At 39.6% G+C, this 20687-nt stretch overlaps 1 protein-coding gene across 1 annotated transcript in view; it reads left to right on the plus strand.

Annotated features, from left to right (window-relative positions):
• Positions 1-19971, plus strand: part of PPP2R3B (protein phosphatase 2 regulatory subunit B''beta) — an 86938-nt gene extending 66967 nt beyond the window's left edge. The window contains exons 10-14 of the mRNA XM_065417359.1: positions 4510-4599; positions 6037-6212; positions 9145-9263; positions 9368-9474; positions 19827-19971. Of these exons, the coding sequence (XP_065273431.1) occupies positions 4510-4599; positions 6037-6212; positions 9145-9263; positions 9368-9474; positions 19827-19971 (637 nt within the window). The remainder of the gene's footprint in view (positions 1-4509; positions 4600-6036; positions 6213-9144; positions 9264-9367; positions 9475-19826) is intronic.
• Positions 19972-20687: the final 716 nt, after the last annotated feature.

The raw sequence follows: 20687 nt of genomic DNA on the forward strand, positions 1-20687 counted from the left end.
TCTATGGCCTGGTGGTTAGGGCATATCATGAATATAGGGGGAATGGTAGCAACCCTTATGTATGCTTGGCAGCTGTACTGGATTGCCTTACCTGTAAAGGGTTAAGCAGTTCAAGTTATCTAGTTGGCACCTGACCAGAAGGACCAATGAGGAAGAAGCTACTTTCAAATCTGGGGGGGAAGGATTTGTTTTGTGGGTTGTTCTCTCTCTGGATGGAGGGAAAAGCCAGCAGGTACACTATCTCCCAAAAACCATACCTGGAATAATTCAACTAAAACCACAGAAACTGTAAGTAGGGCAAGGAAATGAGTTAGGTTATTTTTTGTTTTGGCTTGTGAATTTTCCTATGCTAAAGAGGTAGTTTCATTTCTGTTTCGTAATTGTGAAGCTGAGTCCAGAGGGGAATCCTCTATGCTTTAAATCTTTTTATTACCCTGTAAAGTTACTGTCCATCCTGATTTTGCAGGTGTGATTTTACTTTTTTCTTTATTTATAAAGTGCTTCTTTTAAGAACCTGATTGATTTCAGTGTCCTGAAGACAAAGGGTTTGGTCTGTGCTCACATTGCTAAGGCAGCTGGTTGCTATTTTATTCTCAAGCCTCCCCAGGAAAGGGGGTGAAGGGACTTGGGGGGATATTTTGGGGATAGGGATTCCAAGTGACCCTTCCCTGAATATTTTGTATAAATCATTTGGTTGTGGCAGCAATATCAATCTAAGGAATTAGTGCCTTAGAGAGGTTTAACCTAAGCTGGTAGAATATAATCTTAGGGGGTCTTTCATGCAGGTCCCCACATCTGTACCCAGAGTTCAGAGTGGGGGGGGGGAACCCTGACAGGGCACTTGCATGAACCAGGCAGAGCAGGGACTTGAATCTTGGTCTCCTACATCCCATATGAGTGTCCTAGCCACTGGGCTAGTGGTTATTCTAGAGTAGCCTCTCTTATTTTGACCTATACTTGAAACCTTCATGACAAAACCAATAAGTTTGAGTGAAAAATTCAGTTTTGATTAATTGGCATTTTTTGACCAAAAAAGCAGTTGAGTTGAACAATTCTCAGTCTGCTCAAACAACATCACACTCATGCAGTGCTTTTTGGCATCTCTCATGCATGCTGTTCCTGAGGGCTAGCAAAGGGGTCTTGACCAGTAAATGTAGCAGAAAATCTGAAACCAAAGTGGCAGTAGGCAGCCCCAGAGAAGAAGTGTGCTTGGGCATGTTTCATGATGTTGCTGTCAGACTTCCCAAAAAGATCTAAACATCAGCAGGGTATCAGAAAGATGCTTTAAAAACAGGAATTCTGTACAGGAGAAATTTCACAATGTGCTAAGCCAAGGCTACTTATCTGATTATTTTCTTAATTGGTCAGTTTTGTAAAAATCGAAGTTCTCTTTTGGAAGGTATAGGACACAAAGAAAGTTGTTTGGAAACTGTAATTATCAGTGCAGCATAAGAACAGAAATGAAATGACGTGAAACCAAAAATAATTCAGGAAGTATCATATATATGTGGGCTGTCAATCGCAGATAACTCATGCGATTAACTCAAAAAAATTAATTGCTATTAAAAAAATTAATCCGTTTTAATCGCACTATTAAACAATAGACTACCAATTGAAATGTATTAAATATTTTGGATGTTTTTCTACATTTTCATATATATTGTATTCTGTGTTGTAATTGAAATCAAAGTGTGTGCGAAGGGGAGAGCCCGGGCCCGCCCTCTACAACGGGCTCCAGCCCAGGGACCCTAATAGTATCAGCTATGGTAGCTGACTTTTTAGAAACAGGACGCATACAATTCCCTGGGCCACTTCCCCACAGCAGCCCCCACTTCCTCAATATCCACTTCACCCATACCTCAGGGCCTCCTTCCTTGTGCCTGATATGGTTTGTACTGCAAAATCTCTCCAACAGCACAACTTCGTCCTACAGCTCCTGACACACGCCCCCACCTGACTGAGAGGTTTTTAACTAGTTTCAGTCAGCCCCTGATTGGCTTCAGGTGTCCCAATCAACCTAGCTGTCCTCCCTGCCTTCTGGAAAGATCTTAATTGGCCCCAGGTGTCTTAATTGACCTCGAGCAGCTGCCATTTGCTTATCCTGGTAACAGGGATTTGTTTAGCCTGTGGCTAATATATCTGTCTTCCACTACTTTACTATAGCCATCTGGCCTTGCCCCGTCACATAACATTGTTTTGTTTTTGAGTGCAGTTATGTAAAACTTCAGAGCCTCCAAGTCCACTCAGTCCTACTTCTTGTTCAGCCTATCGCTCAGACAAACAAGTTTGTTTACATTTACAGGAGATAATGCTGCCCTCTTCTTATTTACGATGTCACCAGAAAGTGAGAACAGGCATTTGCATGTCTCTTTTGTAGTTGGCAAGGTATTTACGTGCCAGATATGCTAAACATTCGTATGCCCCTTCATGCTCCGGCCACCATTCCAGAGGACATGATTCCATGTTGATAACGCTCGTTTAAAAAAATGTATTAATTAAATTTGTGCCTGAACTCCTTGGGGGAGAAGTGTATGTCCCCTGCTCTGTTTTACCCACATTGTGCCGTATATTACATGTTATAGCAGTCTCGGATGATGACCCAGCACATGTTGTTCATTTTAAGAACACTTTCACTGCAGTTTTGACAAAACGCAAAGAAGGTACCAAAGTGAGATTTCTAAAGATAGCTACAGCACTTGACCCAAGGTTTAAGACTCTGAAGTGCCTTCCAAAATCTGAGAGGGATGAGGTGTGGAGCATGCTTTCAGAAGTCTTAAAAGAGCAACAGTCTGATGCGGAAACTACAGAACCTGAACCATCAAAAAAGAAAATCAACCTTCTGCTGGTGGCATCTGACTCAGATGATGAAAATGAACATGCGTCAGTCCGCACTGCTTTGGATTGTTATCAAGCAGAATCCGTTATCAGCATGGACGCACATCCTCTGGAATGGTGGTTGAAGCATGAAGGGACATATTTACGTGCCAGATGTGCTAAAGATTCATATCTTGCAATGCCGGCTACAACAGTAGCATGAGAGTGCCTGTTCTCACTTTCAGGTGACATTGTAAACAAGAAGTGGGCAACATTATCTCCTGCAAGGTAAACAAATTTTTATCTTAGCAATTGCTGAACAAGAAGTAGGACTGAGTGGACTTGCAGGCTCTGAAGTTTTACATGGTTTTATTTTTGAATGCAGTTATTTTCTGTACATAATTCTACATTTGTAAGTTCAACTTTCATGACAGATTACACTACAGTACTTGTATTAGGTGAATTGAAAAATACTATTTCTATTTTTTAAAGTGCAAATATTTGTAATCAAAAATAAATAGAAAGTGAGCACTATACACTATGTATTCTCTGTTGTAATTGAAATCAATGTATTTGAAAATGTAGAAAAAAATCCAAAAATATTTAAATAAATGGTATTCTATTAACAGCGCAATTAATCACGATTATTTTTTTTTAATCGCTTGACAGTCATATATATCAATCGGAGAGTGCTTGCAATGGAACAAAGGAAGAGCGACAATATGTTTTGCCAAAACATATCATTGTCGCTCTTCCTTTGTTGCTTTCCAAGCACACTCGGATTAGGCTACAAAATGCTGTGCAACTTTTGTATTTTTAATTCAAATGTCAACCCCACTTGCTGCCTAAGCAGCCATAATCCTAGGACTGGAAGGGACCTGAAGAGGTCTTCTGCCATGAATGCAGGTGACTGGACTAGGGCTAAGTATTGTCTAGGCCATCCCTGACAGGTGTTTGTCTAACCTGCTCTTAAAAATCTCCAGTGATGGAGATTCCACAACCTCCCTCCCTAGGCAATTTATTCCAGTGCTTACCTACCCTGACAGTTAGGACGTTTTTCCTAATGTCCAACCTAAACTGCCCTTGCTGCAATTTAAGCCCATTGCTTCTTGTCCTATCCTCCGAGGTTAACAAGAACAATTTTTCTTCCTCCTCCTTGTAACAACTTTTTATGTACTTGAAAATTGTCGTCATGTCCCCCCTCAGTCTTCTCTTCTGTCGACTAAACAAACACAGTTTTTTCAATCTTCCCCCACAGGTCATGTTTTCTAGACCTTTCATCATTTTTGTTGCTCTTCTCTGTACTTTCTCCAGTTTGTTCACATCTTTCCTGAAATGTGGCGCCCAGAACTGGACACACTATTCCAGTTGAGGTCTAATCAGCTGCCTTAAAGACCCAGCTGAGAATTCCTCCTCACCGTACTCTGTGCCATCCACTTCCCCGTTCTTTCATACGGGATGTGTTAGGACTGGGACAGCACATGGAGTGTTGCTGATCCTGAGCCAGAGCTGCATTCCCTAACTTCAACTACGATGTAAGCTTTTGTTAAAATTAACAAAATTAACATGAACAAAATGAAAATGACCCTCTTACAGTGGTGAAGTCTAGTCCCAGTTTTGTTGCAGTATTTCAGTGCCTTAAAATACTTACTCGTTCTTGTTTTCCATTTGTCAATACTTGGATTGGTCTTTAAGGGGCAGAAAAGCACAGAAAGAAGGAAAACTTAGTTACGCTGATTTTGTCTGGTTTTTGATATCTGAAGAGGACAAAAAGACTCCAACTAGGTAAGAATTAACTGACACTTGAGCATAACTAGAAACTGGCTTTATTAACTGCCTCTAGCTATAAACTGGCAAAGCATACCTATCTGACCTGACCCATTAAATTCCAAAGCAATTTACATTTGAAGACTTCTAATTAGTGTTTTTAATCTGTATGTTGCATTTGATTTTCTTTGGCCTCTTTTCAGCTGTTGAGTCGGATTCATTTAAAGAGGGGTTTTGTGTTAGAGGAACGTTTTCAAATATATCAGGCTTAAACAATCTACCTATCCTTCATATAAAATTGTTCTTTCTTACTAGATTTGGTAATTTTCAAAGCTCTTACTTTCACACAAGGTCTTCCTTGAACATGTTCATTCCCTTCTGACATTATAGTGAGGTTATAATGCCAAATGTGTGAGACTGATGTCACTGCACAAGCAAAGTGTATCTGAACTGGTAAGGAGGAAGTTATTAACCCCACACCAATCTATAGAAAAAGTAGGGTGTAAAAGGAAGCTGGTTAAGGAAATTTCTTTACGTCGGTGTTCTCTTTTCAGTTTTGGTTCTTCATTAATTCCTCTCAAAGCACTCTTTTAATGACTATGAATATGGTTAACTGAGGCTATGTGTACACTACCGCAATAAGTCGACATACACTGCGCAACTCCAGCTACGTGAATAATGTAGCTGGAGTCGATGTACCTTAGGTCGAGTTACCCCAGGGTCAACAGGAGAAAATCTCCTGTCAACTTACCTTACTATTCTCGTCGGGGGTAGAGTACAGGGATCGACTGGAGAACGATCTACAGTCAATTTGGCAAGTCTTTACTAGACCTGCTAAATCGACTGCCGGTGGATCAATCTCAGAGTGTCAATCCCTGCCATAGTGTAGACCTGCCCTAAGTAGTGCTGCTATTTTATGGGGTTATATTTTATTCAACCCTAATACTGAGGAGGGATAGGCTCGCAAATAATGAACCAAATTCTGCATTGCTATATGGCATCAAAGACTTTAGTAAGAGCTGCATTATGACAGAGCAGAACTATGAGGTGTTGATGATATATAAGGTAGTCCTTCAGTGTGAACTCTTGTAGGAAGCCAGAATTTGACTCTTAATGACTTCACTTTCCATTGACTTCACTAGGAATTGTGGCCAAATATCAGAGGTGGAATTAGGTCCTCCTACCTACTTAATTTACAGGTATTTTTAAAATGCACAATATAGCTTACCCTGTATTGTATCTGAGTCAGCACCTGGTGAGAGAAGTGTTTATGCAGAAGTCTGCTATATCATGATAGTCTGTTCTTGACTTAATGCAAATCCCTACTAGGTATGCTTAAAGCTATGCAGTGGGATCTGTGAGCTGTCCAATGTCTGTAAAAGTTTTTAAAAAAATTTGGACTTTGCCAAGACCCATTCATGCAGTAAACAGTTAAAGTGTTATCACTTATTTCAGCATTGAATACTGGTTTCGCTGTATGGATCTTGATGGGGATGGTGCATTGTCTATGTATGAACTGGAGTACTTTTATGAGGAACAGTGCCAAAAACTGGATAACATGGCCATTGAACCTCTGCCTTTTGAAGACTGTCTGTGCCAGATGCTGGATCTTGTAAAGCCACAATGTGATGGTAAGGGGCTTCTTTCCATTCTATAACTATTTTCTGCTGCCTCAGATTAATCTGGTCTTGGCCTATGGGGTCATCACTGGGCTGTGTTGTGAATCTGCCTTTGCTAGTTGATCAAGCTTAATACTCCTAGTTAAGCAGAAGTAGCTGCTCACTGATCAGCCTAGAATATCAGTTGCTTTTATAGTAAGAATCAGATTGTTAGGCCTAATCTTCATTGCTAGTTCTGCAAAAAAAAAAAAATAGACCAGAAAATACTGATGTTGGTTAATAGTTCTGTAACAGGGTCCTTCCACTGGAACATGTTTGTTCTTGTGAAATGAAATGTCTGCTGAGTGAATTACTTTGCACATTAAAATCAAGAGGACCTATTTTTAAAAATTTTTTAGTCTTTTCTTTATATGAATTTATATGCTCCTTCCCATAGCTAGGTTGATTGTACTCAAAAACTGAAATCCTGCATCACTGACTGTGACCCAGGGCTGTCTGTCTCACTTTAACTGACAGGCTTCATACTGCAGCTATAGTTTTTTAATTTCACTTGTGCTCCTACGAAGAAACCTAATGTTTAATAGTTCACTTATCTTTTAATCTCTGTCAATCAGCTGTGGAATGACTTGTCTTAGACAAGGGCAATCATTTTCAAACGTGGGTGCCTAAGGGTACGTCTATACTTACCTCCGGGTCCGGCGGTAAGCAATCGATCTTCTGGGATCGATTTATCGCGTCTTGTCTAGACGCGATAAATTGATCCTGGAAGTGCTCGCCGTCGACGCCGGTACTCCTGCTCCACGAGAGGAGTACGCGGAGTCGACGGGGGAGCCTGCCTGCCGCGTGTGGACCCGCGGTAAGTTCGAAATAAGATAGTTTGACTTCAGCTACGTGAATAACGTAGCTGAAGTTGCGTATCTTAGTTCGAAGTGGGGGGGTTAGTGTGGACCAGCCCTAATGTTAGTATCCTAAATCCGTATTTAGGCACCTAAAAATGGCCTGATTTTCAAAAAAGGTTGAGCAGCTCACATTCACTTAAAATTCACTAGGGGCTTACTGCATTTTAATCCTCCTAAATTTGACCCTTAGCTGATGAAACCTACAGAAACTCAAGTTTAATATAGAAAATGTTATTCCTGATGACACAAACTCTTAAATATTAAGTGGGCATCAGGCTGTAGCGACTGATCCATTCCGTGGTTTTCCATAATCCAAGTAATTTTGCTTGTCTTTTCTAAACTCCTTAAGGTACTGAAGTGTGCAACAGTAATCTGTATCCATTATTCTGCTTATTCCCACGTCTTCAAGCCACTTTCATCTGCTCCACATGTTGCATGTTGGAAGCTTTGTCTTCTAGCTCAGGATAAGGCTTTGGAGTCCATCAGTCTGTTATATTTGACACTACACATGAGTCAGGCTGTCCAAAAGTAATGTCTAAATGTCTGGCTGTCTATGGTTAGGGTTCCTGTAACCTATTTCAGTAACAACCAGCCTTGTATTGGTTTCCATCCAACAGATTTGCAGAGTAGATACATGAAGTTCCAAACATATAATGTATTCACAAAATATCATTGCATGGTCTCAGAATGGTAGCCAGGCCTAAATTTATGCTATCTGTTGTTTTTTATTTTAAAGGTATAGGATGAGTAGCTCAGTTCTCTTATCTTTCAGAGCATCTATTAATTTTTCTTGTGGAATCAAATTTCAATAATGCTTTCTTATTGACACTTTTTATGGTATTATCTATACGTAGTCTTATTTTTTTCCTAAGAGATTTCCTGTACTCAGTTCTTAGACATCCTTGGATTTTAATAGTCTCCAGGAGTGTGAATCTGTTGTACTTGCCTATAATTTTTGTTCACTGAACATAGTAATTATTTTGAAGTCACACACTCACCACCCACCTTCCCTGCTCAAATTAAGGGCTATTTAAAGGTTACAAAACTTGTCTAATATGGTTGAAAAGAAACTGACTTAAGCACTAAAATATGCTGTGAGTTGGGGAATTGCCCAGATATTAGATCCCCACAGACAAGGACAAGGGAGCTAACCAGCACCCGGGCGGGTGTTGAACAACCATCAACAGCCATTGTCCAGCAAGGGAGTTACAATTCAATGACTCACTTGCACTTTGCTGGTGTGTGGTGAAGCTGGAGGGCTGAGGAAGGGGTAGTGGGAAAGGAGAGCTGGACTGAAGCCGAACATACTGTTCACTGGACTGGAGGAGGAAGAGGCAGGCGGAGGGATTGTAGCAGGAGAATAGTAGGGGAAGCTGTTGTGGAGAAATAGGTGAGGGACCAGGGGAAAATCCTGGGGACAGATGGACCCCAGCAGAAGCTACGCTGACATCCAGGAAGACTTGCCTCATGGGGGTTCAGGGAGCATTGTTAGCCCTCCATGGGAAAGGAACTATGCTTTTGTACGTGTGGGGAAAATAAATAAGACCGCAGCGAGAGCACAAAACCAGCTGAGAAGTTGCTTCCAGCTGGTTCTGAAACAGCAGGAGCCCTTCAAACCCATAAGTGTTTAGAGAATGTGTCATCTTAACTAAGGAGTTAACCACCCTAAACATAGGCGTCAATTCTGCATGTGACCCCGCACAGGCCAACACCTGTGCTTCAGTGACCAAATGTTGAACTGAAGTTTTAAATACTCAAGTTTATCATTAAACCAGTTTTAAGGCAGATTGGGACCTGTTATAATTTCTTTATATAAGGCACCCAGAGCATGTCAACTCACTCTCCATCAGACAGGCTACTGAAAATTGTAACTTTAAACTGAAATAGTGCTGATAACCTTACAGATTTTTAGTTCTTGAGCAAAATGGTGACTCTTTTTTCCTTTTAAATTTTCAACACATTTGCACTTTCAGCCAAGGGTTGAATTACAGCTCAATCCGTTTATATTTTTTAATATTTTACTACTTATCTCAATCTTTTCCCAGAGAAAATTACCCTCCATGACTTAAAGAAGTGTAAGTTAGCAAATGTGTTCTTTGATACCTTTTTCAACATTGAAAAATACCTTGACCATGAGCAGAAGGATCAATTTTCTATGTTGAGGGTAAGTAAACTTCGTCTTGTTAAACACAAACATATAAAATGTAATACCATGCATTATGCATAAATTTAATGCATAAATAAAATGTTAAAATTAATTCTGTTCAGGATGGTGAAAATGAAAGCCAAGAGATTTCTGACTGGGAGAAATATGCTGCTGAAGAGTATGATATTCTGGTAGCTGAGGAGGCAGCTAGTGACCAGTGGAATGATGGGTAAGAACGATATGGGGAATGTTAATAGTATGAGTTAGCTAAACTAATTAGAGTACCACATATTGAACAACTTTGATGTCCATCATGCCTTGCTTTCAGACCCCCCCACTGTAGGAGTTCCATATCTAGCTATATGGCCAATGTACCTTTTTGAGCAGTAGATTGGAGGGTATTGAGGTGGCCTATGAGGGCATCCTCATGCATCTCAAGCAGTACATTCCAATGACAGAGGTATAAGTGCTAGAACTAGTTGAAGTTTTACAAAGTTTTTGTCAAAAGGGTCTTTTTTTCCAAATCAAAATCAATTTTTAAAAAAGCAGTTTCACAAAATGTATTTAAATATGAAAATTTTTCATAAACAAAATGTGTGAATAAAAAACTTCAAAAAAACAAAAAAGGGTCCATTTTGGACCCTGTAAGATAGAAACAACTTTAAACTATTACACAATTTTATTTTTCTTCCTTCTCTAATACCCCACCCATCTAATCATGCCTCAGCTACTCGCTGTCCAACTGCCAGAGCAATCACAAAATCCAACATCTACCTTACTCCATGCTAGTCTTTCAAATCTAGTTTTTAATAGTCTAAATACTTTATATAGTAAGTGTTTAGGACTAAGGTTTTGTGTTTGCTGTTGTAGCTTTAGACCACTACTTGCATTTTTGTTTTTTTTTAAAGTTGCCGTTGGCCTCAAGATGTAAGATCTGTCGGAAAGAATAAAGGGTGTTGATGTTCCTGAATTTCGCACATCAGATGGGCATGAAAAGTGCCTTTATGCCTCAGGAAAGGGTGTTCAGTTAAATGCTATGGCGCCTGCAAAATCTTCTCTAAAAAGGACCAAAAAGACTGCAAGCCTCTGTTGTAGAGCTTGTTTGTGCAAGAAGTTCTAGTAGCTTGAGTCCAAGAGGCCTCTTAAAAAGATGTGTCCAGGCATAAGTAGTGAACTTTTTGCAAATTCCCAGGCTGAAAGACCACTATCGTGTAAATGTTACTGATCTCCTGAATGTCTGCTTTTAGGAGTCAATGCAAACCCTTTATATGTAAATACCTATTGGAGAATGGAAGGGAAATATAAATCCCAACACCATGGAGATAAACTGAAACTGGTTATATTTCTTAGTTTCATACTTGTGAATCTAGCATCTGTAACATGATGCCACAGCAAAGTAATCAGATGTTCCTTCAGATTCAGCTATTAGTGGTTTTATGTTCTTCTGTTTTTACCAGAAAAAAAAACCCTGCATCAGCAGAACACTGACATTCCTTCTGTAACAATTTTAGGGATTCTGATTTCTCTGACTACTAGCCTTGCCCAGGGCTAGGGTAAGGAAATGTTAAGGTAAGGATGCTTGTTTTGAGAAGGTCCAGAGGTTCCTACTGGTGCAGGGCTGCATGTTTCTAAATATCACATCCTTGCATAAGATCCAGAGTTGAGTTTAATTAATGTTCTTAATTTCTAACTTCTCTCCTCCTAAGCATCAACTTCCCCAGTTGACAGGGTAATTAGAGTATGGTTTAACTGATGTTTCCCTATATGAAGTTTACTAAATGTTTCTATAGGCATAATTTACCAGTGTTTCTACATAGTCTTGCTTCTCAGTGTTTTCTTGCTATATAACTTTCACCACTCATTGCCTTAAGATTAATTTTCTGACCCTTTAATCATTGAGGTGGGTGTTTTAAAGTTACAGTAGATTCTGCTGATTAGCAACCGGCCTCAGTTACCAGCAAAAAGTTGCCATTATCAGGCAGTTGCCAATAAGTGAAAGGCAAGTTTTTGAGACTACAGCCAGGGAAGGAAGCACTAGGATGTGCCTTCCCTGACTGCAAACCTGCCTGTGGGGAAGGGGACTGCTGCCTGGATGCAGGGGTTTTCTATAGGTAGCAGAGGTGGTAGGGGCCCAACGCTGCACAGTACCTCTCCATTTGCTTTTTGGGGGTTAGGGCTCAGCACACCCCAGCACTGCATTCCATGTGCAGCCCTGTTAGGGCGCAGTCTGGAAGGTGCAGGGAGAGGTACCATGCCCACAGCCTCCCTTCCCAGCATGTAGCCCCAGGCCTCCTGCATGTGGCCCCAAGTTTGTGGGCTGCAGCCCCAAAAGGAAGCACTGGAACATATTGAGCACCAGCCACAGGCAGGACTACAAGACTGCGGCCAGGGAAGGCATAGCCCAAAACTTCTTCCCTGGTTGCAGCCTTGCAAAGCTGCCTGCAGTGGGGCCTTTCTTCCAAAAAAACATTCTTAATAAGCAGCATGCTATTGCCAATACCTGAATCCCGTTAACATTGAAATCACGGGGATGTGGCTATTAACCTGAACTTGTTAATACCCCGGTTGCTATTAAGCGGAATCTACTGTATTGGTGTCCTAATTTATTTTAATCTTTCAAGTGAGGCAGTGCATTTCTGTTGTCTGATCGGAGCCAGGGTGGATAAAATACTCTTTTTGTACAATCTTTTTTTAAAAAATAGATATTGGATTTCTTTATTTAAATTTAATACAGGTTTATTTTTTTAATATGTTTAAAATTATATTAGAAATTGATAATGTGTTAAGGCCTAAACCTGTTACAAATAACTATTAAAATCATTTAAATTAAATACAAAAAGTAGTATTAAGCAGTATGCATTTGCTGCCAAGTTTTTAAAGAAAGTCAAACAACTGAACTAGTTGAAATCACTAGCTGAGCCCCTGGAACCGGAGTTTGTTAAAGTGCTAAACCAGCTTTTGCTGAGCAGAGAAACCAGCAAGCGTGCAGAGAATTTTTTTTATTTCAAATTTATTCAGCTAGTTCAGATCAGTGACTAGCATATTCAAAGTTAAGAAGCCAGTTGGGAGTTTCAAAAACAAGAAGGTTTTTTTTTCTTTTCCAATCTATAAATACAAATTCGGTATGAAAGTATGAGATCTTCTAGTTCTAAAATCTTGAAGGACAGGGTGACCAGAAACAATCAGTTCAATTCAATAATTACAGCTTCCTTTGTCTAACAACTCATGTTTTGATAAACTTTTTTTCTTGTGTCCAGCACATTTAAGGTAGTTCTAGTTTTTTTAAAAATGCTGTTTTATGCATTTTTAATTGAATTTGAATTTCCATCCAAATAGAGCTTGACAAAATTCGCAAGTTAACTTTTTTAATCTAGTAAAAAAAGGTGAACTCTATAATTTCAATAAATGTGTGTAAATGTAGTGTATCCTCCTGGTTAGCAAAAAGAAGCACCAAATTTAATGTAAAGGCTATATTTAGTTGCAAATCAGTGAATTTTAATGGTTAGCAACCAAAGAGAATGTATTTCCTTAGGAAAATAACTAATATATAAATGCAAAACACGATTAAAATTGATGACTTAAATCTAGGTTTCCTGCTTCCTGATTTAAATCACATGGTCTAGATTTCCCTAAGCCTCTGAATGCCAGATGCTAGGACTGGATGACAGGGGATGATCACTTGATGATTGCCCTGTTCTGTTCATTCCCTGTGAAGCATCTGCCTTTGGCCCCTGTTGGAAGACAGGATACTGGGCTAGGTGGACCATTGGTCTGATCTGGTATGGCCATTTTTGTGTTGATTTAAATAGGTCCCCCCTGATTGAAACTACCAATATTTATAACTTACTGATCTTGCTTTATTGGGCTTCCGTGCCTAGATCCTACATTATCAATTTGGAGACCACTGGCTTGGAAGTACCAAATGAGTATATCTCTAATACATCAAAACTAGGACAGCTACTAAAATCAATGTGTACAGTAATAGGTTGAAGTTGGCAAGTGAGTTTCTAGAAGACTCAAAGCAAACAAATACTAGTATTTAAGGAGTAGGACAAGACAAGTTGTTTTGTAGTCAATTTAAAGTTGGCTCACAATTTAAATGCTGTTAAAACAAGATTTTATAAAACAAGACCAATAAAAATGTTTTTACAATTTTAATATTCCAAAGAAGCAGTTACATAAACCTTTTCTCTGTAGTGTAAGAACCTGAAAATGAAGCAGACTTCATTTGACTTTTTGTTGAGGCCAAGAGAGAATGCAAGATTATAAATAGTGATGAGTAAACTGATTTTAAAATAAAGAACTTTTCTTACAATAGATGACTAAATTGGCATATGGCTTTGTTACTGCATTATATAAAGAAACTGATTAGCCTCCTGGTCTCTTGTTTTGTTTTGTATGTGGTAATGTTGGCCTTCCTTGATGTATGCATCTATCTGAAAATCCAAATGTGTTTATAAATTCAGCATAAAGTTTGTTCCAATTAATCCTTTGGGAATATCAATGGTGATATTCCCGTCTTGTCTATTAGAACAGCTAACTTAAGCAAAGCTCAGCGCCTGACATCACAGGATTCAGTATAGTCATATCTAGAAACAGGGCATTCCAGTACAGATTTTAACCTTTCTTCTTTAGATTGAGAATTCCTATTAATTTGAATGGTGTTTGGAAAGTGAGAGGAAAAAATAAAGGACCTGGACAAAAATATTTTACCTATAAAACTTTAAATAAATCTGTCTGAAGCTTCTGATACAGTGGGTGTGTGGGCTTGGCTCCTTAGTAATCAAGAAATAATCAAAGTACTGCATAAATGCTGGCATATGTGCAACTTGAGGAGTGTTTAAATACCCTTTTGAGTACATGGGTGTCTTAAACCAGGAATAACAGAGTGGTAGTGCAGGATGAAAATCTTATTTACTCTCTTCTAGCATGGAATAGAAATTGGTTAACTTCACAGTATGACTGAAAAAAGTTGTTGCCACCTCTTTCCTTGCTGCACAGTGTGTGCACAGTGGCATAAATGCAAACAGTACATTCTGGATGTTTGCTTTTTTCGAAGAATCTATTTCAGTCTCCAAAAGAAGGAATTAATGGTGTAGAAGACTGTAAATTATAGTGTCTGTTAGGAACCCCATAATTATGGCTGAAGAGTCACTTTCATTATAAACCCTTGTTTTCAGGCACTTATAACATAAGTGAAAAATTTAACCTTTAGGATGAAGTTTCTCATGCTTGTTCTCAGCCCAGTGATTAATATTTTGGGGAAATTTTGAAAGATTGTGTGGCTGCTTTTTAGGATTATCTGAATATGAAAAAATTTCTAGTTCCAAAGACACTTTTCAGATGTATTATTTTGTGCCCTAGAACTCAAACAGCTTCTTAATTTAAAACATCCAACTGAATCTTAAATGGGGACAAATATATTCTGAAGTATGAAAATTTATTCTGATTACGAAGAATGAAGCGAAGGACTAAACATTTGAATACTGTGCATACACAGTGTGGACATTCCATTGATTTAACACACCAAGCTGTGGAGCTCTAATTACATGCTTATAAATATCCAGGACTTGGCCACATTGATTTTAGTGATCAAGGTTAAGATTGAGCCTTTTTATACCTTAACTAGGTATCCTTATTTCTGAATTCACTGTCCCTGTTTACCTTACCTTAGAAGGCACCTGAAACTTTACAGCTAGGAACTCATGATAGAGCCTGACAGACATGGTGGAACAATTCAGATATTATCTTAGCAGTGAATTCAGTCTCTAATTCTCTTACCTCTACATTAAATTGACATAGCTGGGACCCTGTAACCATGGTGGCATCTAGCTGCCCCCATTCCAAAATTTCTAGTATCTGGGATGCACAAAACAACGTGGATGTGAGATCTTGTGATCATGTGTGCGCGTTTTTTGGCAACATATTGAAAAACGAATGCAGTAGTGTTTAATTGTGCCATCTCTTACTTTTTTATAGTGGCAGTGACTAAAATCACCATTTCTGGTCCTGTGGCACCTTTAAGACTAACAGAAGTATTGGGAGCATAAGCTTTCGTGGGTAAGAACCTCACTTCTTCAGGTGCAAGTAATGGAAATTTCCAGAGGCAGGTATAAATCAGTATGGAGATAACGAGGTTAGTTCAATCAGGGAGGGTGAGGTGCTCTGCTAGCAGTTGAGGTGTGAACACCAAGGGAGGAGAAACTGCTTCTGTAGTTGGATAGCCATTCACAGTCTTTGTTTAATCCTGATCTGATGGTGTCAAATTTGCAAATGAACTGGAGCTCAGCAGTTTCTCTTTGGAGTCTGGTCCTGAAGTTTTTTTGCTGTAAGATGGCTACCTTTACATCTGCTATTGTGTGGCCAGGGAGGTTGAAGTGTTCTCCTACAGGTTTTTGTATATTGCCATTCCTGATATCTGACTTGTGTCCATTTATCCTCTTGCGTAGTGACTGTCCAGTTTGGCCAATGTACATAGCAGAGGGGCATTGCTGGCACATGATGGCATATATAACATTGGTGGACGTGCAGGTGAATGAGCCGGTGATGTTGTAGCTGATCTGGTTAGGTCCTGTGATGGTGTTGCTGGTGTAGATATGTGGGCAGAGTTGGCATCGAGGTTTGTTGCATGGGTTGGTTCCTGAGTTAGAGTTGTTATGGTGCGGTGCGTGGTTGCTGGTGAGAATATGCTTAAGGTTGGCGGGTTGTCTGTGGGCGAGGACTGGCCTGCCTCCCAAGGTCTGTGAAAGTGAGGGATCATTGTCCAGGATGGGTTGTAGATCACTGATGATGCGTTGGAGAGGTTTAAGCTGAGGACTGTAGGTGATGGCCAGTGGAGTTCTGTTGGTTTCTTTTTTGGGCCTGTCTTGTAGCAGGAGGCTTCTGGGTACACGTGTGGCTCTGTTGATTTGTTTCTCTATTTCCTTGTCTGGGTATCTTAGTTTTGAGAATGCTCGGTGAAAATCTTGTAGGTGTTGGTCTCTGTCTGTGGGGTTGGAGCAGATGCGGTTGTACCTCCGCGCTTGGCTGTAGACGATGGATCGTGTGGTGTGTCCGGGGTGGAAGCTGGAGGCATGAAGGTAGGCGTAGCGGTCGGTGGGTTTTCGGTATAGGGTGGTTTTAACGTGGCCATCGCTTATTTGTACTGTGGTGTCTAGGAAGTGGACCTCCCGTGTAGATTGGTCCAGGCTGAGGTTGATGGTGGGGTGGAAGCTGTTGAAAACACTTCAACCTCCCTGGCCACACAATAGCAGATGTAAAGGTAGCCATCTTACAGCAAAAAAACTTCAGGACCAGACTCCAAAGAGAAACTGCTGAGCTCCAGTTCATTTGCAAATTTGACACCATCAGATCAGGATTAAACAAAGACTGTGAATGGCTATCCAACTACAGAAGCAGTTTCTCCTCCCTTGGTGTTCACACCTCAACTGCTAGCAGAGCACCTCACCCTCCCTGATTGAACTAACCTCGTTCTCTCCATACTGATTTATACCTGCCTCTGGAAATTTCCATTACTTGCACCTGAAGAAGTGAGGTTCTTACCCACGAAAGCTTATGCTCCCAATACTTCTGTTAGTCTTAAAGGTGCCACAGGACCCTCTGTTGCTTTTTACAGATTCAGACTAACACGGCTACCCCTCTGATACTATTCTCTTCTAGAAATTCAAGAAAAAATTCTGATCTCACCTCTGCTTAACTCTCTCTATACAAACGGCTGCAGTCATAATCAATTTTCCAGCTCTTAAGACTTCTCACAAGTCGATTTCTGACCTGTAGCCCAATTAACTTCCTACAAGACTTCTGCTTCTGTCTTCCCTAGCCAGCTTCCATGCTGTCACCTACTTGTGTGCCCCGGCTGCTGGTCTCCTGAAGAAATATGATGCTAGTACAAACAGTGGTAACAGCATTAAAGTTGGGATTTTTCTGTGGCCAGATTCTCTTGTTGGTATACCGTACTGTGACAGCTTGGCCTACTGGAAATTCACTCCAGGGAGGACAGGTGGAGCCATGGCCTATCCCATAGGGGAGGGCATCTTTAATTACCTTCGTGCTGTGGGCTCCCAGTGGAGTTCTACCTTGTATTTTAGAATCAAAATGGCAGATTTTGGTCTTTCTCTAGATCCCACTTTTTGTTCCACTGAAAACAAAAGTGCTTTGTCTTGTCCCACTTAGAAAGTTGTATCTCCCACCTGGCTGATTCTGACTAGCCTGGTGTTCAAAGGGAAGGAGAAGGGTAACTGAGCTCTCTGTACTTTATCTGATCAACAAAGTATATGGTGGAAGGGAAGTGGGGGCGGCTATCTTTTCAGCTCTTCTTTTTCACATTGGCATTCCCAAACTCTGGCTAGCAGACAAATACATTTTGTGAGCAAAAACTTACAGAAGGGATGCTTCTTTGGAGGGACTGAGCTCTGCTGACCAGACAGTCCCCCATGCAATGAATTGCTGGCACAAAATTGTGCCTGTAAAACTTGTGAAAATCTGGGCCAGTACTCCTAGTCAGAGTGTCTGTGTGACAGGTGCTGTTCAGTAGTAACTCAAATAGCAAGTGTGGATTTCAGCCCCAGACTGGAATAGGCTGCAAAGAAGTTAATAGTAACAGTACCATTAAAGCTTTCTGTCTGGACTGTGTAATTGCACAGTCCTTCACAGATACCCAACTAAAGTTGTTCGGTGATTTTAAAATGAGTATTTTTACCCACAGATCTAGTCTGTTCTGTAACCAGATGGACATAATGTGAAAGGGTGTTAGTCGGTGAATTCTGTCTTCTCGGCACCATTTGCTGTGAGCCAGTTAATTTAAGTGAGAATCAGTGGATCTGAGAAATTACACTTAAGTTTTTAAGGCTTTTACACACTTGTCAGGGGAAATTGACTGGTGTGTTCCATTTTTAATTTGTTTAAAGTAGAAGCTTTACCCTCTCCCACTCCAGCACAGGCACATTTACATAGTTGTGTGGCTAAATCCCATCTAGCCCTTGAAATCTCTCTAACATTTATAATTATTAGAGTTGTGTGAAGAACAGAAATTTTGTTTCATGGAGGATTTTGAAATTTTCTTTCATTCCAATTAAGAAACCTAGAATTTCTAAACTCTTTCAGAAAGAAAATTCTGAAATAAAAATTAATTTGGGGTTGATTGAAATGTTTCATTTCAATTTTGACATTATAATGTGATACAAAATTTAAAATTCAAAGTCCTATTGAAAGGAAAAATTGAAATGTTTTGTCCCAGAAATGTCAAAATGGGATGTTTTGGCAAAGTGAAAAACTTTTTTTGTTTTCTCTTCTGTATGACATTTTAATGAAATCAACACAATTTCACAGTATTTCATTTTAGATGAAGCTGAATTCTCTGAGGGAAAATGATTACACCTAACTTTTTCTGACTAGCTCTAATATTAATGTCATTTTATTTTAGGGTTGTCAAGTGGATTCCTGGTATATAAACAGTATAGGCTGAGGGGTAATCTTTGATCTGTTAGTTGCTAGAAGAATGATCTTGTGATTTGCCACATAATGCCACTTCAGGGTCTAATCCTAAACCCATTGAAAGCAATGGAAAGATTCCCACCAACTTCAGTGGGGATTGAATCTCTTTAGGGTCTCTGTATACCAGCTTGTCCTTGCTGTTCCTTGTTGAGGAGGCAATAGACAGAGAAACTGTTCTCAGTAAGTGCTCAGAAGTGCTGCTTTCTGTAGAAAGACAGCATCTGTACAGAATGACGGCACTCAGTGGTAGTTTGGATGACAAATGTGAACCTAAAATACCCCTGGCTCAAAAAATGACTGAGGCATGATAAATGAGGTATTTTTAAACTGGTCATGAGATGCACTGCTTCCTGGGTGCTAGAAACTGGGGGTCATTTAGAAAACTTCTTAGAATTCTCTAAATTTTGGAGTGGGATGCCCAGTTAAAGCAACAGTGCGGAAACTGATCTTGCTGGATACTGCCAAAATCAGTGAAAATCATTCTCTTGATCTGGATACATTTAGCATTATCAAGTAGCCATTTGTCATTAATGAAAGAAGTTGGCTTTTGTTTTCTAGCATCTGCTTTGTTTGATTTAACACCCGCTTTCTACCACTGGGTTACTGTGGCTTCCTCCTCATTAGGCCCACTTTTAATAACATTGTAGCTTCACTATCCTTCATAATTTTGATACGTCTCCAAATCTAATTTCTACCTTTCTAAAGAAGGGAATTTGTTTCTTGTCAGGTACGTGTATGTGGTGCATTTGGCAGTCTCTAGCTCTTACCTACAAGTACTCCACTTGCACACTATGAGCTTGAGTCCTTTTAATTGATTCAATTCCTAGTATGTCTGATGTAATTTTTATGAAAAGGGGTACAAAAATCACATAACGTTTGACCTAGAGATTAGCCAGTTACAACTGGTATGGTAACTTCCTTGAGTGTTGCTATATTCAAACTAAGTTTTACCTACACTTATGTGCTGCTTAAATTTTGTCAAAAGTAAATCTCTTAAAGCAGGTGCATCATTAGTACACTAATGCCTACGCACTTCCCTGTGACTCTGGACCCTTCTTTAATTCTTTTTATTCCTTGTCTGTTTTCTAGTTATGAGGCAGAGCTGAATCCTGTAGACCATCAGAAGGCCAATGTCCTAAAATTTCAGATGGAGAAAAGACCTTTCTTTGAAATGCCATCCCATCTGGCTGATGTAGACTTGGATGACTATGATTATGAAGAGGACTTTGAGTGATTCTGATCAACACTTGCAGAAGGAAAAGGACAGTCTGCAGCAGGTCTGCTACACATGTATAAAAATTCAGTGGATTTGTCTTGTCCCCGAAAATCCTCCACAAGAGAAAGTAAACTTAGTTCTTTGTGCTACAAAATAATTAATCATTAGGTTATTTAAAGAAAATGAAGTGCATTTGTATGGAATGACAAAACTTTTTTGTATTTATTCAGTAGTTTATAGCTTGTAAAATAGATTAAAATATTTATTTATAGATGTTGCATAATTCCTTAATGGAAGAGTAACCATATTTAAGTTCTTCTCTAAAGTACTCTATTGGTTTTAAGAGATGACTATATAATTCTCTCTAGAGTTGATACATAGTGCACTGACCACCTTCATCCTGTATCTGTGAACTGAAGTCCCTGTGCTAGGATGGGAAATAAGGAGAATGCTTGTGCTCTCATGGCAAAAATCTAGTAACGGTATCATTGGTAAAGAGAATGAGTAGCTGTGAGTGAATGATTTGGCTCAGTATTTTAGAGTAGTTTCATTGGACAAGCCGAATATATTAGTGTACAACGTAGACTACTTAATGCCTGAAACAAGCTTCTCCTCTTTCCTTTCCACCCCCTCATTTTATTTGCCCCAACTTTAACTTCGCCCTTTTAAACTTCAAGTCCTTTCATTGATGTCCATTCTCGAATACTAAAGTCTGTTTTAGTGTTCATACTTGA

This window comes from Emys orbicularis, chromosome 1, assembly GCF_028017835.1.
Source record: "Emys orbicularis isolate rEmyOrb1 chromosome 1, rEmyOrb1.hap1, whole genome shotgun sequence".
Classification (NCBI taxonomy): Eukaryota; Metazoa; Chordata; order Testudines; family Emydidae; genus Emys; species Emys orbicularis.